Source organism: Ambystoma mexicanum, chromosome 1p (assembly GCF_040938575.1).
Source record: "Ambystoma mexicanum isolate Mex_15411 chromosome 1p, UKY_AmexF1_1, whole genome shotgun sequence".
Classification (NCBI taxonomy): Eukaryota; Metazoa; Chordata; class Amphibia; order Caudata; family Ambystomatidae; genus Ambystoma; species Ambystoma mexicanum.
This window is the reverse complement of record NC_090921.1, coordinates 1,289,230,483-1,289,256,730: the sequence shown is the minus strand read 5'-3', so window position 1 is coordinate 1,289,256,730 and position 26,248 is coordinate 1,289,230,483. Positions and strand designations below refer to the sequence as shown.

At 43.9% G+C, this 26,248-nt stretch overlaps 1 protein-coding gene across 7 annotated transcripts in view; it reads left to right on the top strand.

The window, feature by feature from the left end:
• Nucleotides 1-26,248, top strand: part of POLD1 (DNA polymerase delta 1, catalytic subunit) — a 1,263,933-nt gene that overhangs the window by 1,033,009 nt on the left and 204,676 nt on the right. For all 7 annotated transcript variants that reach the window (XM_069605393.1, XM_069605349.1, XM_069605354.1 and 4 more), the window contains one exon: nt 21,537-21,639. In XM_069605393.1, the coding sequence (XP_069461494.1) occupies nt 21,537-21,639 (103 nt within the window). The remainder of the gene's footprint in view (nt 1-21,536; nt 21,640-26,248) is intronic.

The following is a 26,248-nucleotide window of genomic DNA, read 5'->3' as shown; positions in this document are numbered from 1 at the left end:
AAGAGCCAGGGTTTTCAGGGAGATACGGTGTGAGACTGAGAGCCAGCGAATATTGCGTCTGGTGTCGGATATGTGTTGGCGCCTGGGAATGTTGAGGGCAGCTCTAATCGCATTGTTTTGGACAATTTGCAACTTGTTTAGGTTGCAGAAATTGGTGCCTAGGTACACTGCATTGCAGTAATCAATCTTGGATAATACAAGAGTTCTAGCCAGAGTGACATAATTGGTTGCGGAGAGGAAAGGGCGACAGGCTGTAATAAGCTTGCAGGTATATGCCGCTGCAGAAGAGACTGAGTTAGTTTGTATAGTCAGGGATAGGATCGAGTCAATGTAGATCCCTAGGGTTTTTGTGTCCTTGGCGGTTGGGATAATATTCCCATCGATGATGAAGGGCTTGAACGCAGGGTCGAGTTTGGTAAGTTTTTGTGGCGAACCAAGAATAAGGAGCTCAGTCTTTTCATCATTAAGACAGAGTCTGTGTTGAGCCAACCACGCCTGGATGACCTGGTAGATGACATTGATAGCGAGGGAGTCAGCCGTGTAGTCACCTGAGATAGGGATTAGTATCTGGGTGTCGTCGGCGTAGTTGGTGTAAGTGACAACCAGATAGTCCAAGATATCAAAGAGAGGTTTGGTGAACACGTTATACAACGTGGGTGAAACACAAGATCCTTGTGGCACGCCACAGGAGACAGGTGCAGGTGGGGCGGCTGCTAGTGGAGAGAACACACACATAGATTTGTCTAGAAAGGAGCTAATCCAGGTTGTAGCTTTATCGGAGACGTGTGCAGCTGATTTAAGGTGGTGGCAGAGGATTTCATGATTGACGAGATCAAAGGCCGCCGAAAGGTCCAAGAGGAGTAAGAGAACAAGTTTGCCTTTGTCTTTTAGATCTTCAATCTGTGTTTTTAAATGTATGAGGGCAGTTTCAGTGCCGTGACGTGGCTGGAACCCAGATTGCCTAAATCCCAAGAGTTTTAGATTCAAGGTAATCTTGAATTTGTAGATATGCTGCACGGTCGAGGATTTTTAGTAAAAATGGGACCGTGGTGATTGGCCTGTAGTTTGTGGGTATACTAGCATCCAGGGTAGGTTTTTTCAATAGGGGGATGACCCAAGCGTCCTTTAGATTGTCAGGTACGATCCCAGAGCTAAAGTAAGAGTTGGTGAGCGTAGTAATGAATCGCGCTAGCTCATGAGCTGCTTCCCTGATTATAGGTGCCGGGCAGAGGTCGCCTTGGCAATTGGTCGGTTTAAGGCTGGTGATGATCTTTTCCACTTCGGAAATGGAGAGTGGAGAGAAGCTAAAAGGAGGCAGAGTCTGGGATGGGGTGGTTTAGGGTGGGGATAGGGTTGGCTTGTGGGTTGGATTGTAGGCTTGATTGTTTATTGATTTTAATTTGGAGGGTGGCAGTCTTGCTGAGGAGAGCCTCTTGGATTTTGGTACACCAAGTGCTATCTTTGATGCAAGTGTCTGGTGCAGTGACAGGGGTTTCAAGTTCTTATAGGATTCTAAACAATTCTTTGGTGTTGGATTTGGCTTCTTCGATACGTTTATTGTAAGTGTCTTGTTTAGCCTGGAATATGGCTTCCTTGTAGTTAAGGGTGGCCTCTACTACGTAGACAAGACCAGACCGCTAAGCAAGACCGATCAACTGTTCGTCTTCGTAGCTACAGGCAGAGAAGTAGATTCCATCTCTAAAGGTGTCATCTCTAAATGGATAGTCAAATGTATCCAGCTATGTTACTCCATTTCAGAAAAGACACTGCATTTTACGCCAAGGGCCCACTCTACAAGAGGTACTGGGGCCACTCTGGCTTTCATTGCAAATGTACCCCTTGATACAATTTGCAAAGCAGCTACATGGAGCTCTATTCACACTTTTACTCAGCACTACTGCAATGACACTCATTCCAAGACTGATACTCAAGTGGGACAAGCGGTTCTAAGACAGTTGTTCGCTCATGACCCTTCTCACATCCCACCTCCTTCTTCTAACACTGCTCGCTAATCTATGCACAGCATGTGATCTAAGCAGATTCCACAAGCCTCAGAAGGGATACATTACTCACCGTAATCGTATTTCTGATGCTTGTATCTGCTTAGATTCACATGCGCTCACCCTTCCTCCCCTCTGAGAGAAGGTGCATGGATGCTTGTAGTCTTATCTTTCTATCTGCTTGGATACTCTGTACTCACGCTACTCCTCATGCTACCCCATGTCAGAAAAAATACAATCTGAGGGTCCTACACGCATGAGGGTTCATGGGTACAGTGGACGCCACACCAGGGATAGTATTAGTGGCACGCCCTAGTTCGGCACCCCTTTTCGAGCTTCGAAAAACAACTAACAATTGCTCTGCCTGCTTAGATGATGTCCCACATGGATTGCTAGTCTGCTGCACTGGTTGGTGGCAAATCTCACGGCATGTAGTGAGCCAAAGCCTGTTGTACCCCTGGGATGTTCTTCCAGCAAGAAACAATATTGATCAGTTACAGAATTGTCATATATGAAAGTGAGTGGGAGAGACATTTTGTCATTTATGGTGCTGGCTGCTGCCTCTGTGAGTAAAGGCTCCAGATGCCAGAGTCAGATCTGACTTGTTTTATGATTTGTCAGACTTCAAACTTAAATCTGCACTTAGAGAGAGCCTAGGAAGAAACCCAATAAAGGTAAATGTGGCAACACCTCACAGATTGCGTGGCTGGCAAACATTTGAACAGATGCACTCCTGCGGTTGGCAGTAGTGTTGTCACTCTGGTCTTAAAGGTTTCTACTTAAACTGAAAGGTTGCATCCTTCAACATCGAAATTAGCCCAGTAACGCAGAAGATGATGCCAACCCAAAGAGGAATCATTCTTGTTAGGGCAGAATTCCATTATTGGGCTTTCCTCTTTTGACTCTGCGAGTGCCCTAAAGTTTCTTCTGGGGGACTTCTCTCACACTGTGGCAGGCAGAAGGCTGGTGGCAGCTGTATGTTTGGTTTGGCTCCACCATGGTTGTATTTGGTGGCCATTTGGGTACCAAGGCATTTTCTATTAAGTCTCAACCCCTGGCCATTTTATTTTGTGCCTTTTCTTGTCGGCGTAGACCACGAGGGGTGGTCAGAATGGCCATTTTGCTGACATAGCTGCATACTGCTCCCACAAAGGCATCATCTTTGTGACTTTGATCAAGTGTAACATCGGTTAGGGCCACGTTGCTGGAACCCCCCAGCCTGCATTGCTTGAATCTCCATGCCTGCAGCCTTTGCACCACCTGGTCGGCCTATCCTTGAAGGGCCACTCGAGTAGAAGCCCCCTTTGCCTTACTGTACAGTATCCTTCTGCCTGGCTGCCCTCTGGCACACACCCTCCTCACCCCGAGTTATCTATGACCTTTTCTGTGTCCTCTTTGGTTGCTCCATTGCTTCTGGCACTGCTACAGTGCCCAACTTCCTGCCGTGGGACGTCCTGAGTGGGTTCTTCTTTGGTGAGCTCTTGGTATCTCGGCTCCATCTGCTCCTCAGATTTCATTTGGAATTCTTAATTCCATCTTAATTCGTGAATGGAGATTTTTAATTGTGTATTCAGCCGACACGTGTTTCGACCCAAGGGGTCGTCCTCAAGGCAAGAAATAATGGGGGTATATCCCTCAACAGAATTGGTTAAAGCAAAGTTCCAGGAATACAACTCGGTGTCTCCTAGAATGTTCCCGATTAGGTGCGCTTTGATGCTCTCATGGATTCGACGATAATAATCTTTCAGTAGGTTTCAATGAAAGAATTCCATTGTAGATTCAGTAAAAGGTGTCAATACCTGTATTTTCCTATATAAGGGATAAATGCCCAATTTCAGCAGGAGCGTGGGGTCCTGGCCGCTGCTGTGTTCTCTGCGCCCGAGTTGTATTCCTGGAACTTTGCTTTAATGAATTCTGTTGAGGGATATACCTCCATTATTTCTTGCCTTGAGGACGACCCCTTGTGTCGAAACACGTGTCGGCTGAATACACAATTAAACATCTCCATTCACGAATTAAGATGGCTTGTCCTTTGAATACTGAATAACATTGAGACCTGACAATTTGAACTTGGTGTCCCTTGCGCAGTAGTATGCACACCCACCGACTATATGCTTATAATCACTGGAGGTAGATAGGGGTATCTCCTGTGCAGTATTTGCAGCAGCGGAGTACTCCTAACACAAGCAAGTTTGAGCGCACCTCAATTTGTTCACTTTCCCTTCCACATCTCTCCAATTATTCAGAGAGCCTCTGGTTCTGTAACCCTGGTGGTCCCCAAGACTCCACAGATGGATGTTGCCACTTCTCCCAACCCTATACCCTGTAACTACATTTAACTACTTTTAGATTCTATAACCACAGAGACCTATTAATCAGAGCCCTCTGTTTACTATGGTAGAGCATTTTGAACTCTACAAAAGTCACTTAAACCGTACTCTGCCATTTGCCCCTTGAGAACCTGGATTTTTCAGGACATATCATTTTTAGAGGTACTGGTGAACCTATAATCTTTTTTTTTAGAATCCTAATACACTCTGAATACAGTTCTTATTGTGGTTAACTTATGATTGTGATAAAGTGTATCTGTTGCTGCTACGCTTGGGGGTGAACTGGGTCCTCTACAGACCCAGGTTTTTACTTTTTGGGATTTACTAACCTAATTGATAACTGCTGGGTCCTTCTAAATGTTGAAACCTTTTTACTCCCTTCTTTCATAACCTTTACTGAAGGGAGTTGTGATCATTTCAACCAATGACTGTTTTTTTCTATGCATACTGTATTGGTTTGTGTATTTTACACACCATACTTATTGGACAGTGTTTTAACCTTATACAATACTTAATAATTGTTCTATATAGATTTATTACACGTTTACAGAATATTATGTAAACTATATTTTGCTGTGTGTGTGTATATGTGCCTAACTGTACCTCGATATTCATCTACTCCCTTTGTAAAAGTGAAGCCAGACAGTGCTGCTACATTACCACTACTAGAGTTTTGAATAAACTTGGTGGGTGTTGTTACTTCACTAATGATGGGTCTCCCTACACCCCTCACCCCTCACCAGAGTGTTGTAGAAAAACCTCCCTAACATTTATTTTAAATTGGGGTATTTTATTGAGCCCTTTGGCTCTTTGTTTTTCATTTAATAAATAGCCAAAATAATTTCATCATGGTTAATTGACCCCTTCCATTTCTCAGAGTGCCAATTAATGCATTCTACTTCTGTGTCAAGTAATCAGTTCTGTAAATACGTTTAAAATGTGCAAGCCATTGATCATTGTTCGGACACATAGATGAATCCTCTTTTTACAGCTGTGTCTTTTAAAGTTTCCCAAAACTTTGCAGAATTATTTTTAGTGATTGTCATTATTTGTTGACAATCATTCAAATGCATTCTAAATGTGTCTTTTTTAACCAATTTCTGTATTATATTGATTTTCTAAAAAAGACCGGAATTAGGTTAAAGTTGCTAATTTAATCATGCAAATGGTTACTAACTGTATATAAACCTGTCGGGGTGGCAACAGTGTCTCCTCTTATCCTTGTGCATGTGGCCGATTAGGGTGCAGCCAGAGTCGGTCCTACTGCGTCAATGGTATGGGGAGTTGAGGGACCTCAGACCCTTGCTCCCGGGAGTGTCAGAGTAAATGCAGGCCTATTGGTACCCCCATTCCTATTGCTATCAGCCTCGTCCTGGCTAGATCTTTTTCTTCTTTTTCTGAGACTACGAAGCTGAGCAAGTACCTCAGCGCTCATAAGCCTGGTAGGAGACGCAGGTTCAGGGAAGCAAATCAACGTGAAGAGAATATCGAACTACAACAATGCACCTGGGCCCAACTGACAAACCCAGCCCTGAGCAAGCCGAATGGAATAGTTGCCATAATGGAAATTAGCTGGGGATTTCCCTTCCCAGGCGCATTGGGGCACCAAACACCCACCCCACCAACAACAAACAGCCCACAGGGAAGCAGTAGCAAACAAACTGAGACTGGAAAGGGACTGCTGGTGAGCAGGGGAGACCGAGGAACACTTCCCAGAGCCTGTTGGAAGAAAAGATCACCCAGGAAAATCCCAGATCACAATGGCATCCTGAGCACATGGCTTACTACATGGAAAGGGGTGGGACTTTAGTGCTTTTTGAAGACTTCCAGGAGGGGTTCTGGACCCCCAATGGTGTAGCTCAACTAGGGATTGGCCCAGGGCAACCGCTGACACGAGGAACCAATGGCAGTCAGGGGAAATACGTAAGCATGAAAGGCGGGGCTATAAGAAACTAGCAATTTCGCTACAGACTGAAAGGTTTGTGGGTGACGTCAGAGAAGGTGGAGTCAGATGTGGCTCCAGTCTTTAGACCGCCCTGGGCTGAGGGAGCGAGAAGGGGGTAATCTGGCTGTTGTCGACACATTTTGTGGAACCATCGTGGTGAAACGGGGGGCCTGGGCTAAGGATGTGCGAACCCACTTCAAGGTGGACTAAAGGGTTTAGGGACCATCGCTAGTCTGGAAACCCCAGTTGCCTTGCATGCATATTTTCATTTATAATAAAAAAATGTGCAAGTTATGAGCAGTTGTCATGAGATTCATTGAGCAGCTCTTGTCACATTACTTGGACTGAAAGCAGACATCCGTGCACCTCCAGGTTGCAGACATACGTGCATCCGTGCACTTCCAGGTTAGTTATCTAAGAAGGCTACCGGTTCACTATCAATTCCACTTTTCTATCAGTCTGGTTCCATAAATGGGTTTCTCAAGAAGTGTGGCGAGTTTACAAAAAGCATTTTATTTGTTTCATTGTGTTGGGATGAATGCCTTAAGGAAGGTGAGTGTTTGTTTCTTAAGCAACTTAAAAGGAAATTCCCCTCATGAAACTGTCTTATTAAAAAATGCCAGCAAGTTCAAAACTATAAGGGGGTCAGGATAATTTCTCTAGTGGGGGTATAAGGGTCTCCCCAGGATCACTTTCCTTAACTCTATCTAAGGATATAGCACTAAGCTGCTTTTTGGGATCCAGTTCAGATACACCGGATTAAAGCGCTGAGTTGGTTATTTGTAATCCAATCCAGGAGGGCAGTGCCAGACCTACTTCAAGCTCCAAGGATGTCGACATGCTGCCCCTCTCCTATTGGTGAAGGATATTGTGCCTTTCTCGCTCACTGAGACATGTGGTGCTCTTCTCACTCTCCGAATGTGATATCCTGCCTTTCTCACTGTTAATAAGGAATATTGTGCCATTCCCACTTCCTATAACCAATTGCAGCTCCCTATGTTGACTCTCTGGCTCTTCAGCTTTCCCAGCCACGGCTGTTTGGTGAAATTTACAAGTGGCTCCAGGCTCTTTATTGCTTTTTTCTCTGTGATTCTGTAAAAGTACTCCTCTTTCGGGTGGCTTTGCTGCAGTATTATGGGTGGTCAGTTCTCTCCCAGGTTTGTTTGCTCCCACCACTGTCTTGTTATGGGCCTCTGTGTTTCCAGACCTCTTTGGCCAGATTCTGCTGGTATCCTTGCATTTATTGTTGAAAGGACCTTCCTGATAGTCTTAATGTGTTTTGTGCTTCATATCCCCCCCCACCAAGCTGTGCAAATTTGCTTATTCCGATGTCTTGAAAAGCCATTTTAGCATAAGGCGGAATGTCCCATACATGCTGCCTTTCTCTGCGTTGGTCCCCAATGGTTCCATGCTATTTCTTGCACTGCAGGGTTGGGTTTGCTAGGGTTTTCATGCTTCAAATTCTATCAATATGTGTCTGTAGAAGCCCAGTTGCTTCGCTGGACTTTGTGGCAGTGTTAAACATTGTTTTTTTCAGTCCCAGATTCAATATTTGAGGACACTACAGTAATTCTCTGCATGAATACTTGATACTTTGGCAATTGTTTTTTCTAGGGCAGCACTTCTCTTTAGGATCTCAACATTTTCCTCTTGCCGCTTGAGCATAAGAGTTCTAAGGTATTGGTGGGGGAGGTGGTGCGGGAGGCGACATGGTCTTGGCTTCCTTGTCATTGCCAGTGGAGTCTTCCAACTCCGGTAGAATGTCTACTGGACGAAAGAGAGGATATGTGTGAGGAGAGGGACTCCGCAACACATAGCCTAAACCACCTGTAGGAAGCACATGGCTCTGGCACAGTTGCCTAGATAGGCCTTATTTTCTGGGTTGCGAAGGCCCCTTCAATGTCACAGAATTTTGTTAATTAAACTAACAAAAATGCAACACCCAAATTGGCCGACTTGTCATTCCCATGCCCAATGCTGTGCATTTTCTTCCACAGCGTCAAGGTTCAAGTGCTTCTTGGACTGCACTTCGAAGCTGTCTTTTACATACTCCCATATATGCATATGCTGTTTGGGGGAGGAAAAAGCGGTCTCAGAGTGTGCATTTTGTCAAGCAGTGAATCCCAGGGCGGTCAGGAAGCTTGTGGCCAAACTATCAGTAGGCTGTTATAAGTCTAGGGAGAACCCCTCCAGAAGCAGTTCACAGGTCATCAGAAGAGGGGGGGGTGGTGTCTGAACTGCCAGAGAAAGGAAGCGATGAAGGAAAACTCCCAAAGGACCTCATTAAGGTCACACTCCAGGAGCGGTTTTGCCCACAAGAAGAAAAGGAAGCACCGGTCTCGACAGGACAAGTCTTCATATTCCTCCAGAAAGGGAACAAGTGTGAAAACCTTTGAATCAAAATGCTCGAGATTTTCTTACAGGCGTTGATGGTTCCTACCTCGACTCGGAGTACAGAGGGTCCCACTGCACCTACGTATGCCATCAGGGTGCCGTTGAAGAGCGGTATCCATACACCTGAAGACTCTGACCCAATTTTGAAGAAAAAAAAGGTTCTCCAGACCTCAATGCCAAACACGAGAGCTCTGATTACAGAGTCTCTGGTGTTTATGGCATCTGAGCAGGCTGTTGCCGATTGCCTCCCACTACCTTCTGATACGTCCAGATGCACTCCGGTCTCCATGACAAGATATTTCCAGATTATGTAAACCAGCTACAATGAGGCAGACAACCCAATACCCTTTGGCCTCAATCCCTTGGGACAAACCCACGACCAGGGTGAATCCTAACGTACAGCATCAGGACTTGACAGGCAATCCAGTTTTTGGAGAGCCATCCGCATTGACCGTGTGGATGATCTCAGGGACACAAACGTACCAGACATGTATCCAGACCTTAACATCGCCATGGCCTCTTCATATGATTGCCTGAATGCACCCTTAAGGAAGATGATCCAAAGGATGATAGATACTTTTGGGCTCTGTGGTCCATCGAAACAGAAACAGTGAAAACAGTCTTACCAATATCTTAGACAGAAGGCCCCAGAAGGAAACTGTACCAATTTAACCTGATGGTAGCGGGTCCAGTAACTATCTGTGGTGAACACCTTCTTCTGTGCGGAGTACACGCAGGCCTCGACTGATCAGATTTACCTTTCGAGGCATCCCACACACCCCCTACCCTCCTCATGGTTCAGGTCGCTACACCTAGGGCTAAGGAATCAGTTTTCCCATCTTTGCCCCCAAACCGAGAATGTAAGACGGACACCACTGGATAGATCTTTTTCGGAACAGCAGTGTGGCCCTCAAAGCGATTAACATTCCCACTGGTGAGCTTACCAAGCTACGCCAAATGATCCTCAGTTGGGACTTGAGGAACATATCTAGAATGTATCTATAACTCCTGCAGATACATCTATAAGTTTCAGAAGATGAGGGACATATGGAGAAATGCATAAACCAGACCATGGCGGATATACTTGTGGGGTCAGAGGGTTATATTTAGTAAGTTAGTAGCCTTGTTGTTTATCATAATATGATAGATCATAACTGTGATGTAGCTGCTAATGTCCTTTTAATTAAGAAAAACATGTTTTTTTTTGGTTTCAAAAGAAAATCATGTCCAGTGGTCAAATTCTCCCACTGCCTGCGCAAGTTGGAGTCTGAAGCGGTAGACCGTCTTACCAAGGGCAAGATCAACGATGGCTTCAGGCATCTAATTGAGCATGGTAAGGAGGATGCATGCCACAGTTGAACATAGCGGATTGTGTGGCCAGAGCCATGGAGCAGCCACTGTGCAATGCAGCTGATGTGCAAATAAAGAATACACCACCATGCAGAAACCTTTTTGACTTCTCTCCTCTTCACAAGTATCTGGTAAGGAGAACATTTCAGGGTTCTTCAGTCCTTGAGAAGGCATTACTTCAGGCATTTCAACCGGGCATTGCATCCCATTTATTCAGAGACCCTCAGACTGACCCCCTCTAGTAAGATTGCCAAGCACAGACCTGCAACTACTGGAAGAAGTTCAGACACTGTTACTCCAGGCAGCTATAGAACTAGTGCTGGTGATTGAACCGGGAAAAGGATGGTACTTAACCTATTTCTTGGTTCCCAAAAATGACTGTTTTCGCCCCATCTTGAACTAAAGACTTCTCAACAAGTTCTTGAAGAAGTTGTTCAAAATGTTGATCCAGATCCTACAAGCTCTGGAGATCCAAGACGGGTTGGTGTTCTTAGACCGTGATCCATGTTCCGATCAATCGAAAGCATAAAAGGTTCTTGAGGTTTGTTATTGGACAGGCACATTATCAGTTTTGCCTGCTCCCTTTTGGGCTCACCTCTGCTTGAGGGTCTTGACTAAACTAATGTTGGTGGTGGCGGTTAGGCTCAAAAGGGAGAAGAAGTAGGTCTTCCCCTTCCCCAACAATGGGCTTACCAAGGCCAGGCCCCCAGAACAAGCAGATTCACTTCATGTACAACCTCCTTCAGTTTGGGGTTCTCCCTATGATTTTCAAGAAGTCCCAGATAACACCATCACAGGCTCTGCTTTTCAGCGTTTGCTTGGTGTCTCGCTCACGTAAAGGCCCCCCACCCCGCTCCCAGGATAGGGCAAAGAATATTTTGGAGATGGTCAAGCAATTCCAGAATGTGGAATACCTGCTAGCTCTAGCCTTTCTATGCCAGATTGCTTACTGCATTTTCCTGGTGCCTCAGTCCCTTCTGCAGATGAGGTCTCTGCAGCTGGCACTGAGGGCGCAATGGTCCCTGTTCTCGGCCGACTTGTGACACTAGCGAAGAGTTTCGACTTAAGTGTTCGAGGGCCTGCCCTGGTAGGCTAGTGAGAGACAACTTGAAGACCGGGAACCTTTCTGGAAGCCTTAGTCGGAGAAAACTATCATGACTGATGGGATGCCCTGTGAAAAACCTGAAGGTGTCTCACCCGCTAGTCCCCAGGGATTTGTCATCCAGGTGGCTAGGACATAGCCATTGCTTTTGGATCCAGTTCCTGGGGTGGACCAGTGCGGGAGGATCACCTGGGTTGAGGGGTCTGGGGGGGGTTGGTGGTGGGAGACCGGATGGCGAGACAAGGTATCCGCTTCCCTATGACACCTTTACCCCATTCCCCCTTTACAACACACACTGTCTCACGGACATCTAACTATGCAAGAAAACTGCCTAACACCCGAGCTGTGTACCTGAGATGTCCCAATGCAATGGTCTGACAGGGTCAGGCAATTACTGACCATTACACACACCTGACTTCCATTACACTTCCCCACACGGATAAAAGGCGCAGCACGAGAGCACACTCTGAGCAAGGCAAAACACACAAGGAAGCAGCAGTTCCAAGATGGAAGTTTAACACAAGGAGAATGACGGCAAAACAGAAGGAGTTTGCAAGGAGGGAAGTGCCCTTAAGCTTTTCGACAAGGAACCATTACTTTCATGAACCCTTGAGAATAGAACGCATAAGACCAGCCTGAAGAATCCTGTGTTGAGTGTCAGAGGGACCCTGGGCCCTTCTGCGCCCATAATCAAGGCGGGGAGAATCACCTGCCGCCGTGGTACTGTCCTTGGCTCCTACAACAAAGCAGTGCCAGTGAAATCAACAAAGCCGGTGTGTTGGGGAGACTGATACCAGACCGGTCTGTGCTGAAGCCAAGGTTGCAAGCAGCAATATTGTATGGTGAGCGCTGAAACGAACGGTCTGTTAAAACGCTTGTAAAAACCAACGCTAGTGAAGTTGAACAGCAGATTGGTGAGTGCTCATTTGAAGGTCTCTGTAAGGCATCCAACTATGAGTGGAGAAAGGTGAAAGAGTGGCAAAGAACTGTGCATCGAAGTGGTCCTGCGACTGGTCAAGCAAAATCGGGTGCACAATCGAAAGTCTCCGATGTTAACACTACCAAACAAATTGATGACGAAATAGAGAAAGTTGGTCCGAGCCCGAACGAGGGAGTTCATTTGAAAGCTTTGGGATGAAATAAGTTTAGTGTTGAAGAGAATTAAATTAGTCCGAGCCCGTCAGAGGGAGACTAATTGAACATTGTGTTAAAGAGGATCTTACCCCAGCTCAGAGGGATCCGAGGTGAATAGTGAATCACATGAGAAGTTGAGTATTTGTGAAATTCCGAGAGGAGAAGAACTTATTGTTTGTCACATCAGGTCCTCTGAAAGAAGAGACGTTGAAAGGCAAAGAGACTTGAGCACAGAAAGCCCTGATAAAGTTTGAACTGCACCCCCGTGCCAGAGAAGCCAGAGACTGTGCTAAACTCGAGTGTCCCATTCTGAAAACGTGGGGAAGGGAGGCCAACAGCCTGAACATCCTGACATATGATTTCTTGAACACCCTTCTTTTGCATAACACTGTTTCCCACATCATTTGTATTTAGAGGTAAGGATTGGCAATGGGTTTATTAGTATAGGCCCTTTTATTTTGACAGACTCGACTAGGACTGCGTTATTATTTGATGGTTGTAGATTGCTCCCATCTTTAGGTTTAGGGTTGGATAGGTGTTCAAACCCTTTTTGAAGTTGAATAAACACCCGTGAACTCTGGTCACTTGTGTCTGTCTTACTGTTGATACCATTCCTTCCTTACAACCCACCTGTGGGATCTCAGAGTGAGCAGGATTTGGTCCTTGGTGGAAACCAGGTTGCACATCAGTCTGTTGGATCTGTGGGTGATCGCGCTGGCTCTGAAGGCCTTCCTCTCTTGCATCAAGGGGAAAAGTGTCCTGATCCTGACGAAAACACAATGGCTATGCACTGCCTCAACAGAGGGTGTAGGGTCACTGCCCCTTGTCAGATAAGTGATGCAACTGGAGAAATCAGTAGCAGATGCTCTGAGCAGGCAGAGTGTGGGCTCCCACGAGTGGGAATAGTGCCAGGAGATAGTTGTGGAGGTCTTTCACCTTTGGTGACGACCTCAAGTACACCCGGTTGCGTGAGCGGTTTTGCTCAAGGCAATTTCCCCCTGAGAGGTGGACTGGGGAATGCATTCTTGGTAGATGACAACACCAATTAAAACACGATATTCAACAATATAAGCATGTTGTCTTTTTTATCGATGTAGTTTCACCACGTCTTCATCAGAGGACCAATTACACTCTACATGAAAGTGTGTGTGTGTGTGTGTGTGTGTGTGTGTGTGTGTGTGTGTGTGTGTGTGTGTGTGTGTGTGTGTGTGTGTGTGTGTGTGTGTGTGTGTGTGTGTGTGTGTGTGTACACATACATCATGTGTGAGACCAATCCCTTGGACCTGCAAAGGGCCAATTACATGACTAACTATTCACGTAAAACACAGTTGAATGGGACGGTAGAAAAGAACACTAAACCACCCAACACTTTTATGCACATGGGACGGAGAAATTTCCCTGGTCAAAAGAATGATCAGACCCCTTTATTGTTTCCAAAATTTTTAATTGTACTTCTGAAAACAATGATATAAGTATGTCTACTAGGAGACACCAGACAGAACAACGTTATATTTGATGAGGCAGAATAAATTACAATAGCTATATCTCCAAGATACATGACTTAGAGTTAAATGCACAAAATCTACAACATGTACATCCTACTGTTAAGGTTCATCAAGACAGGGGTCATAACAAGTGGACAAGTGTGAACAAACAAATACACGTAAGTACAGTTTACAGGAAAAAATAGTGTTTTTCACTATGACTCAGCGAGTCGAGGTCTACACCACGTTGTTTCGGCCCTTCAGGGGTTTGAATATTAGCCTTTCTTAGGGGGCATTCGTCAGGACGGGTAGACACTGACGTTTGGGTGTTCTGGGTGTGCGTGTCTGCTCAGAGCTTGAGCCCGGAAGGCTATATAAGCAGACAACTTGATTCAATCTGATGTTGTTTCTTCACTAGCTGGACACAGTACAGATCCAATCTGAATGGTTGCAGCTGGATTGTGGTTATGGTATTTGCGGGAGCACCACTTGGCACCTGGCCGCTGGGTCGTCTTAGTTTAATGGAATCGGCAGCGCGGATGGCTGAAATGAAAAAAAGCCGACTGGGAAAAGGGGTGCATTGCATGCACGCATGTCAGGATACCCGTGTGATTGAGGTTCCTGTCTGGTGGGATCAAATTGCTCCTGATGCGGCTGGCGTCTCCTAGAGATGGACCATCTCTAGGAGATGTAAACTGTACGTACGTGCCTGTCTGTTCACACTTGTTCACTTGTTATTACCCCTGCCTTGATAAACCTTGACAGTAGGATGTACATGTTGTAGATTCTGCGCTTTTAACTCTAAGTCATGTATCTTGGAGATATTGCTATTATAATTTATTCTGCCTCATCAAATATAACATTGTTGTTCTGTGTGGTGTCTCTTAGTAGACATACTTATATAATTGTTTTCAGAAGTACAATGAAACATTTTGGAAACAATGAAGGGGTCTGATCATTCTTTTGACCAGGGAAATTTGCTTGTCCCATGTGCATAAGTGTCGGGTGGTTTAGTGTTCTTTTCTACCGACCCATTCAACTGTGTCTTATGACTATTTAGCCCTCCTGGGTAGAACTGGGTCTTGACCAGGATCCCTTTGTTTTGATCATGACTAACTATTCATACACATGGACATAGGTGACTACCAAATATCAATTCCCACATGCCAGAACAACCACAGTGAAACCATGCGGTGCCCTAAAGACATCTATGCCGACGCCAAACCACGCCCTCCGCAGTCAAATGTTCACACCATGGAGCAAAGTCCGACACCAACCAGTGCTGGGAGAAAGGAGGATCGAAAAATAGCAAAATGTTGTGCTACCTATTGTGCTGTGCAATCATTTCATTAGAGGCAGAAAGGTCGGCAACAGTATTACGTCTGAAGTTGATGACCTGTGAACAAGTTGGAAGGTACACTTTGTAAGGATCACACAAATGTACATGAAAACACTCACTGGAATGAGCTGTAAAAGTGATCGTGATGGCCCAGGGGGTCATGAACTCACCTTGCGTTTTCGAATTGGGTGGCATACTGCGGGTACAATTGTTAATCCTCATGCAGATACATTAATTGTGGTAGATAATGCGTTTAAATAGCACTGCAGGTGATCCTACGATGCAATCATCCTAAACCTGGAAGATCTGAAGATTCGTGATCACTATGTGGCATATAGTATAAGTATCAATGGCCAGAATTTACAGGCACTGATATAATCAAGAGGCCTAATACCAGGTTGACTGGGAAAGGCAAAGCCGCAAAAGTAGGGGAAGATTTAATGATGTGAATTATGAAATCCACATTGGGTTGAACAAATGTTCATACAACAAACAGTTGGCGATATCTGCTGGCGATATCTTCAGCGGGCACTATAACTAATGGACTGCATCTAAGGCTATGTTCCACTTTTGAACCATGCCTTCTTGTCCACTCAGACTGTTGAGCTTGAAAATAATATCATTAGTGGCAAAAGCTTCAGCATGTTGTGTTAGTGAGTTAAAAGCTCTATATCGCGCAAGCTTTTATTTATAGTGTCTTCTAGGGACAAAGTGGATACAACCAACCTTTCTTCTAAAAGTGATCTCTGAATTCCATATTTCTCAAAAAATCTACCTACCAGTATTTTACCCTAATCATCCATCCAACGAAGAGCAGAGATTACACAGATTAGGGCCTAAAAGGGCTCAAAGTGTTTACTCCAGAACAGAGGACCAGCTTTTCATAGGCTACACTATTCCAAGACTCTGTAAAGCTATGACAAAGCCAACATTGTCCATATGGATTAATGCGTCTCTGAATGTTACTCCATTGCAGGGAAGGAAGTACCCGAGGGCTTCGCTGCACATTCAGCCAGACGATTAGGTGTCACTTGGGCTTTCCACAGAGGTGTTCCTGTTTTGAACATCTGCCAGGCCTCAACGTGGTCTTCATTACATACCTTCAAAAAACACTACTGCCTGGATTTTCTGTTGTGCAAGGATGCTCATATTGGTAGGTCGGTCCTCCAAATTTCTTAATTTGACCATGGCCTATGTGTTCATTCGTTCTCTCTGCCTAAAAATACATATTGCTATAGGAATCTACCGAAGATCTGTTGGAGAACACAATCCATTAGAAGAACAAATTACTTCAATCGTGTAATGTTCTGTATGATGGCCGTTTCTCCCATAGATTCCTCCTCGCAAGGCCGACCTGCCCCTCTGATGGAGAAAAAAGCGATAGAACCTGAGGTGACGTGCCATTTTGCGAAATATACATATACGATGCAGACGTTTCGTCTGGGTACCGAGGGCCCTTGACCTCATCTCACGGCACCCACAGCTGGCAAAAAAATGTCTGTGCTCAGCTGAAGCTGGGAGAATATATCTACGATTAGATATCTGTTGGAGGAACATCCATCAGAAAGAACATTACGGGAGGTAAGTAATTTGTTCTTATAGCCTAGGCAGGCACAAAAAAGGACACCAGAGTTTCCAAGCAAACTATATCCTGGTGGATAATATTTAGCATCACAGAAGGATACAAATTAGCTCATAAAGAGGTCCCCTCAGTTTTGAGAGCACATTCAACTAAATGGGTAGCAGGCACTTCGGCTCTTCAAAGGTGCCTTGCTGTAATATACATGGGCCTCTGTACGTATATTTGCCAAGACGCTAGATTTAGTCAAGTAGTTCTCCTTGTCTAGAGTAGTATCCCTGCTCGATTTCTGCCTCCGGTGTCCATGTACTGCTATGGGGTTCTATCGAAAGATGAGGAATCTGTGGGAGGACACTATTAATAGAAAAATGTACTTAACTTGGCTAATGTTCTTTCTGATGGATGACTCCTTACATGGATGCCTCATCACCCTTCCAGCCATCCCCACAGAGGGGAGCAGTGAGAGTTACAAGTGTTTTGGAGGGAGAGGAGTTTACATTGAAGAAAAAAGCATGTTACCTATAACAATTCCTTTAGCTGTTGAGCACAATGCAGCGCAACTCAGGTCACAGGGTGTGGTGTGCCCTTTATGTATATTCAAAGCCATCATTTTCGCTGTTGAGGAATGTACCAGCGTGCCCATTCATCGCCAGGGCGCAACATGGCCTCTGCTTGGTGAAAACATTTCCAGCTGCGCCGGCAGAAATGTATCGGATGTGGAATCTGTGGGAGGATCCATCACAAAAAAACATTACCCCAGGTAAATTTGTTTTTCTTGGGTTGCAGGAAAGAGGATCCAGGTTCTGGTTACCCCAACCATGGGCAAACGTTAGAGCTTAATCCCTGTAAACTTTGCAGCCTGCGTACTGGCTTAGGAAGAAGTCAGGACACTCGTACCTAACTTTAGAATGGAGGGCTTGGATCAGGGCTGATCCCAAAGGATTAGAGAACACGCTAGACCTGGGAATAAGGATCGGGAGGCACATGTAATGGACAATAAGAGGAACCGGTGAGCACATGACAATCACAACATGGGAGGCCAAAATGGAAATGAGACACTCAAAAGATTGGCTTTATTCACCACACAGAATAACTTGTACCTTTTGGGATGCAGGAGACTTGCCCTTTGTTCAGATACTTTTCTTTTTTAACATTGCATACGCTTTGATGTTCTAGTGAAAAAATAGTGCAGAGAGTAAAGACAAAGATGCTTTTGTAATCAGCTGAGCTAGTCTTGAATGACGCACAAAATGTTGTCCAGGAAAGTAACCTTTGTATTCCGATGTCTGATTGTATCAGTTTAACTCTGGTCCAAAGATTCTTTAGAGTTTCCTTTCTATAGCATGTTTGTGTTTTCCTCGCGGGGATGTACTATTCAACTTCATTCCTAAGATTTTTTATCGACAGTTGAGAGGAAAAGTTAGAGAAGACCCATCAAATATATTTTACAACCAGTGGGTTGCTGAAGCAGTTATTTATCCTGCACCGGTCACAAGAATTTGATTTGTCTTGACTGACTGTGTTCCTCCAGCTGACACCAAACCTTTGCAAGAATACTAGCACAGATTGTGACCTTGCATTTGAAGTGATTAATATATCATTGAGGAATAGGCTTGACGATCCTGAATGGATATCCTTTATACAAAATGTTTCAAGTTATCTGTTTCCAGGAGACTTGGGTACTTGAATAACACAGCAGGTTCAGTCATTCATCTTATTGCGTACCAGCAGTAAAAAGCCAAAGGGGCTGTTCCAGTGGTGGACTACTTACCTGATTGTCCGTTAATCACACAATGGAAAACATGTACATTAATTTTCATTCACAGGATATCATGGGTTTGAAGATGTTTATAAACAATTCCATTTTTTACCCCTTGCAAATAACTGCTAGACAGGGATAATGTTTAAGTTAATAATGTTAAAATGTTCCTTTCCTCTTTGGATAGATAAATTGACGTGAAGATAATCCAATAATACTCGCAGGTGACCTAAATGTTTATATTGAACCAATGATTTCCCTAGAAGATAGAAGAAACGAGGAAGATGAAGCCTGGGGCATCGCCTTTGTAATTTGAGAAAGAGACTTGTTAATATAGGAATGCTTTGCTCCAAGTCAATCGTTTTTACGAAGCAGGAATCGTCCCCAGCTCACCTACATTCATGACTGCCTATTATATCGATTATATATGAATTCATGTTAGCAATTGGAACTTAGTAACTTTGATGCCATTTTTTTAGACTAGAAACTGATCAGGACCGTTTATACCTAGCCTTGCAATATGCTGTGAGGACATTAAACCCCCCAATGTCTCTTCTAGTTGAATAGTACCTGTTGGACTATCTAGTAGTTGATGACGTAATGTTTGGTTGAAATTGAATGTATAATTAATTATACCACACATCTAGCACTTTGCGTCAGCCTACTTCTCCCTTCTCTTAAGCCTGACTGTTGTCACTCTGCTGCCCTTAAGAGAGGTTGGGTTGAGTACACTGCTCCAACTTAAGGTTAGTGATTTTAGAGTCCTCATCCGATGGCTGTTCCGAAACTGCCTTAACAGTTGTCTTTGGTAAAAATCATTAAAGAACATTTATGGGTTGGCCTTAAATGAATGCTTCTTTAATTATAGTTTGGTGAGGATTCCTCCAGTGGAATACTAGCCTGATCTATGCTTCTGGAAGCCAGGGGGGGTTCTGGCAATGGTGGTTGGAAAGGAAGCTGGAGAGCTCTTGGGGCCATTCCATACCCACATATTGTGATGCCTTTCTTGGCTATTCAAATATGAAAGAAACTCATATACCTTGTTGTGTTCCTCATTTTTACAAGAACCTAAGGCCAGAAACCAATTGCAAGTGTGTAAGTCCCGCCATATTTATAACACACTACTACCCAAGAAGAAGAAAGATGATTAAGAGGGCATGGGCTTTGTAAACTGTGAGGTATGGGATTTCTGGCTGATTGAAATGAGAGGGGGCACAAACATCAATTTCGCATTTGACCAATGTTGCTGAAAATTGTTATAATCATTTTAAAGGTATTTATGTAATAGGTTAGGAAATGATGGTGTTTGGTGGCCATACTCTAAGATGTATAGGAGAGCTCATTGCAGGATTCTAGTGCTGTGAGCCAGAAATGTGGTCGGGCCTGGGACTCTGCGTATTTCACTCACTCTTGAGTTAACAATCGGGGTACCTGCCCTTTTAGTTTATTTGGATGGGGTGATTTCCTAGAAAGCTGGTAAGATTCTGAAATCCTATAAATGTTTGAGAAGGGGGATTTTATGACCCTAATGAATTATCAGCTAATGTCATTAGTAACAAAAATCTTTGGGAACACAATATTGACCAGACTAGAAGATTGGGTTGTAGATAGGGATGTATTTTCAGCCCTCTCGGCAGGAGTTCCCATAGGGCAGATATTTAGGATGTCATTTTACATTCACATATTTACACTTGAATAACTACAATTTGTACTTAATTTTTATTAATCTAAGAACTGTGCTCCCTACAGTTCCTCATACATAATTGTGCAGTGAAATAGAAGACCCGGAGGGTCCCCTTAAATCGATTGTCGGTGAATAAACTTGTTTAAACCGAGTTTTGCATCTTTTAGGTTTTTGACTATGAGGGGAACACACAAGGCGTTTCCCCATTCAAACGGTTGTCCAGCCCAGTTCTGTCCTGGCCTCCTTATTAATATCATTGTAAATAAACCCCATAGCTATTTCGATTTCAACTTTAGTTTGCAGACAACAGTTCTTATTTCTTCTACCCCAAGAAGGCTCAAAAAATTGTTGGATATGTTCCAAATACTTTTTTTGATAGAGGATTAGAAATAAACCCCTTGAAAACCAATGTCTATGGCTTTTTATGCCAGAAGAAAGTCTAGGGTTAAGGCTGTGCTAAATGTTAACTTTTTGGACCAGGTAGACTTCTTCCATCATCTTTGATTAGTTGCACTGCAGGTTGATGGTTGCAGGTTAGTAAAAGCACCTCAATGTCCAGACAAGGTGGGCTCCTTCCATCCTTTTCCAAAGAGTTTGGTGGGTGTGGCACTTTATCAACAATAAAAGTATACCAGTGCTATTGGCCACACTTTATGATGCAGCAATATGGTAATGTGAAATGTGTACAGGTTGTATAGAGTACTATTTTGAAATCCCTTTTTAAGTCTGCCTTTGCGTACCCTTCTCGATGGATGCTCTTTAGTTTATTCTCAATCCTCACCCTTTGACTATGCCTGGTATGGTTTTCTGCTTTGCCGCTTACCCTGAAGATTTGTTTGACCACCTCTATGTTGGGCCTAATAGGAGAATTCCCAGAAGTTCCTTTTTCAAACAGATCCCAGAGCATTCCTTTTCTCTGTTCATGCACTTATTAAGTATCATTTATACTTTTGACCTTTACTTAATTGGTATGGGGGAGGAACAAATGGTCAGTTGATGGAGAAGGGCATGGGGGTGTGATGCATCCATGTCAACAGGGAAGGAATGTGTGCGACTAGCTTGGGGTCCACCTTTGTTATGGGTGGACAGTAGTGCATAAGAAGCAGACCAGTGAAGATCTGGTCTCTGAATTCTGAGGTGAGGTGGAAGTCTGGGAGATCCATTCAGAAGTTGAAATTACCCAGAAGCAGAATTGTATCTGTTATTCAGTCCCAGTGGATTTGTGTGCCACAGGTGGCCATAGCAAAGTATTGGTTTTACAGTGGCGGCAAGTGGTAGGAGGATTACCGCACGGGGGAAGGGTGGCAGTGTCTAGTACATGAAGACAATGCTTGTCCTTAAGTCACTCGCATTACAAGGTCACAGTCTCGGCTATTAAAGGTCGCAATCATCTTGCTCTGGAATGTTTTTGAAGTCATTCATTTTTCTCTTTTCAGAATGCGTAAACGAGACCAGGGGAGTGCGCCCAATTTGGGGGACCGTGTTCCTTATGTAATTATTGGCGCAGCAAAAGGTGTTGCTGCTTATATGAAGTCAGAGGTAAGTGAGTATACATCTTAACTTTCACACCCTTCTCTTTCTTTCGGTTGTGCCCTCTCCTATCCAATCACACTGGGATTCTGATTTCTGTTGATCATCGTCTTATGTAGCATTCCAGGAGAACTTACAAAGTGCTAAACACCCACTTTGGTGGCTTTGTCGCGCTTTCCTCGCTTCAACAGTGCTTAGCTGCACCTGTGTTCTCACCAAACCGAAGTCCGGCATAACATACATTTTGACAAAGCATTGCAGTGTTAAGACCACATTAAGATTATTGATAAGCTAGTGGCAGATGCTGTGTGTGCTGCTGTTGTGTGCACAGTGGTGATTAAAATCTCACATTTAACGGGATATCCTTGTCACTCACTCCTGTCCCTGCATACAACACAGCATTTGGTCAACAGTGTTGAAACACCCATGGACAAATGTACCAAAACCTTCATGCTGAATAATTTCAGACTTCTTTTGTTGATGCTGTTGGAACCCTGATCTCATTAGTAGTGAAAAGACCATATGGTTGGTTCTATTGTGCATTTCGTGCTGAACAGAATTCAGCACCATGAGGTTCACAGCATTTAAACCCCATGGTCAAAAGTATTGAAAAATGGTACAGTTCATGGTATTCAATGATTGGAAAAACTGTGGTGTTCAAATTATATTAAGTGGCTTTTGTTTAGTTTCCATCTCAAACTTCATGGTCTGCAGTATTGAAAAGTGTATGGTTGCTGGTATAGAAGGCTATTAAGCAGATGTACATTAGTGTTAGGAATGATTTTTCTTTTTGCAACTTTCCTTTCATTATTTTTTGTTTTTTAAATTAATTATTATGGTATTTATTGACCGTGGACCTAGCTTCGAGAAGCAGACGTGTACAACATTACAGATGCATAACGGAGCGCTTTTCAGTGGTAACAGATTTACAGAGAGTGTACGATATAGACGGGGACAGAGGAGAGGTACAGCTGTACCGGGTGGCGGCGAAGAATGGGGCGGGCGGTGTCTAGCGAGTCCTGTGGCACGAGGAGCAACATTTTTGCTGTTCATTGACATTAGTGAAACCTGCAGCTAATTTCTTTGGCTTCAACTCTACTGACTTTGGAGGAATATAAAGTCGTTTTACTTTACTTCCCTGGCTCAACTCAATTATTTTAGGGCACTGCTCAGGCCATCAGGTTACCCGTTCAAGAGGACAGTCCTCTGTCTGAGATTCCTGCATTGATTTAATGTAGCACACGTCACCTTACATTCAAGTGCTGCAGTGATACTTGATCCCCCTTTTTCTTTTGCTACAGTAACACTTTTTCCTAATGGGCTTTTTCCTCCCACAGACCCCTTACCTATGATATTCTGCCTCAAGTGCCAGCTGCCCTCTGAAATGTTTTTCGCCACCAGAGGGCACAGCTTCACTTCAGCACCTGTATATGCCCAGTGTCTGACGTGATGTCACGGACAGTATACATAGAGCCGCCACAAACCATGACCTCGGTGCCTTTTTTTCTGTATCCTTTGTAATGTTGCTTATAAATTAGGTCATAATGCATCATGCCTATTCCTCGGTAAGGCCTCCAGCTTCAAGCCCTGCCAGGATTGCAGGAGACAGTTGTCTGCAGTGCTCCAGATAAGATTTGGAAGCGGGAGTATTTTACTCCCTGTTTTTTTAAAGTTAGGAGTAAAATTATTTTTTAGGGTGTAAAAAGGCAAGTCCAATTCCTAATGAGAGTATTTTATAAGCAAGTAAAAATGTTTTAACTGAAAAACAGAAATGGTTTTGAATATTTACTACTTTGCACCCAGTTATTCATACACGTTAAGATATACTTGTATTTCTTCCAGTCAGGCATTTAAAATGGTTCTTCCTATGGTACTACGAGCACTACTGGTCCATACATATCGATGAATCTATGTGCGTGAAAGCAGGGGCGCAAGATTCTGCATATTTTTTCCTATTTATTGTTGGGAGTATTTTTACTTATTTTTTTATTTTTTGGGAGTATTTTCCAATTTTTAGGGAGTAAAAGGGGCTGATACACCCCTTATCTGTAGGGCTGGATGTCTGTCTCCGACCCCCACAGGATCTGTTTATAGTTCCTTGCAGCGGAACAGGATTTTAGGTTTTGCCAATCCATGGACGAAGGCCTTAAGGGAGTGTGCCTAAAAGGTCTTTACTTTTTGCCAAAGGGGCGACAAAAGGACTTCTTCAAAGTTGCCAGGCATAGAACAGAGGATGGAGGAGGGCAGATCCCGGACCATTGAAAGCCGAAAAAGCACTGCAAGATGTTCCGCTCCCCAAGCGGTTCCTCGAGACATCATTCATTACCAATCTAGTGACTTCTCGATAGGCAAGATTCAACCCTGCAGGTTACATTTCCTATCCAATCCTCTAACCTGGAGAAATGGGCAAACCTTTAACTAAAGAGGCTTAACATCGTTGCCAAGGGCTTGCCACCGACTGGTTCTGCTTTGGCACCGGTAGCATTGAAGGGGCCCACCACACATGAAAGAGCGGGTAGGGACCCAGTGTAAGACCACAATCGGACGCCTATGTGCTTGGCTCCGGCTATAAAGCTCTTGGATCCAGACCAGCAGTGTGCTGCTCTGCCTTCAGCCATCAAGCTCCAGGCACCAGCTCCCCTTGCCTCAGCGCAATTACACAGTTCAGGGACACCTCCAGAATATAGGAGCGCTCCCGTCCCCTGCACTCTGTCATACGTCCATCAAAAGTTTGTTCAGGGGGTTGTGATCCTCCGTTAGATGGTGGTGTTGGTCTTCTTCCTGCGTCAACAACTGAACTCTTACTGCCTGGTTGTGTTGGTTCACCTATACTGCCATAGCTGCTATCGTTGCCGGAGTTTGATGAGTCTGGATTCCTAGGTCTTGTTCTGTTGAGGTGCCGATGATGGTAATACTCTTGCCAGTTATACACAATGTCGTTCATATAATCAAAAGTATCCCTTTTGAACTTCCTTAGTTTTCTTTGTTCTATGTCCGACTTGTACTTGCTAATTTCTCATTGATGTCTATTAACAGTTGTGATAGTTCTTCAGAAGACTTGAATTCACTAAGTTGAGTTTTTAAATTCACTATTTGTGTCCTTTACATCTCTGAGGTAAACATAGCCCTACATCAACAGCGTCATATTTAGTGCAGGCACAGCCCATTGTATAGCCTTTTCTTTATATCTCACTTGGCTATCTTTCTTTGTGTATTTATATTTCCATACTGAAAACGGCAGATTGGTCTGCAATTAAGCTGCCGGGCACGCCATATTCCTGCTAGACGAGTTACTATTGCTTTCACTTCCCCCCTGTTCCTTCATCTTAAGTGGTCAGCCATTTCATGGTACATGGCTTCTTACCCTCTTCCGCTATTTAACGTATGATGTACACATCCATATGTGTATACAATCCTAGGTACACCCATTCTCTTTCAGTTTGCAAATACCGTGCAATTTAGTGAATGTTTGCCATTTCATTACGAATGTAGGGGCCCAGCACTCGGATGTCAGAGCCACATTTCCTACTTTCTTCTTTAGGTGCTAGGCACTCAGGAGTTTAGCATTCTCTTGCACCGGCTGGTGTGAAGATCTGGAACATACGAGCTCACCATTTTTTAGTGAAGACACACACTTCACCTACTCTACATTTAAGGTATGCCGCCTAAAAATTGTTTGTAATTATTAAATGGAGTGTGATATTATTTAAAGGCAGCCTCAGCTGGAATTTTTATCCTGGTACATGCAGTAAGCATTTTCTTGCACTGGGTACAGTAGAGGCCTCCATTCTCAGGGTGACCCGGATTAGTATTTTAGAACATTTATATATCATTGCATGGAAGATTCATTTTTGATTGTCATGTTAAGTTTAACACACCTATGCAGAGGCATTGTGTCTATTGAAACAGTCTTTATTTTTACTTATGTTTTTCAGTTTAACCTACTTGGCTCAAGAAGAAGGATGTGTATCCCGAAACGCGTCAGCCATTACTGAATTGTATACATGGATTACCATTGCTTATTTACTTCACTTTATTTTGTTGACAGCTAGTTTGGCTTTTTCACTTTAAAATATCAATGGTGAACTAATTGTGACTACAATTAAAACCTCCTTTGGGTTTTTTTACGAAACAATTGAATGATTAGCTTCATTACTCATTTAGCATGTATATTTTTGCATAATCACAGCCAACATACCAAACGTTGATGAACCATCTTTTGATGGATTTATGACAGGGGACGGGAGGGCTTCTATCTTTGGATCCTCATTTTTGTTTCTACATATATGTTGCAGTGATCCTGTGCCAGGGTCACGTTTCCTCCCCCGCACCTTAAAATAATATCTAGTATACCACACACTATTAAGGAAATTTACTTGTGAGTGTAGAAAATTAGGGAGTGCTTCTACTGATCCCCCCTCCTCCTTTTTCTACTCCTCCAGAATATACCACGCTTCCAATGGGCACATTTATTTCAAAGATTTCAAAAGGTGATCCCATCCCATTTGGGTTAGAACCATAATTCGCCAGAGAGCTAATAGATTTCCTGGAGGAATTCTCCTGCGAGGGAGATGATCTGGTGGACCTGGACGTCCTCTGGCGCTGACTCAGGGAAGCC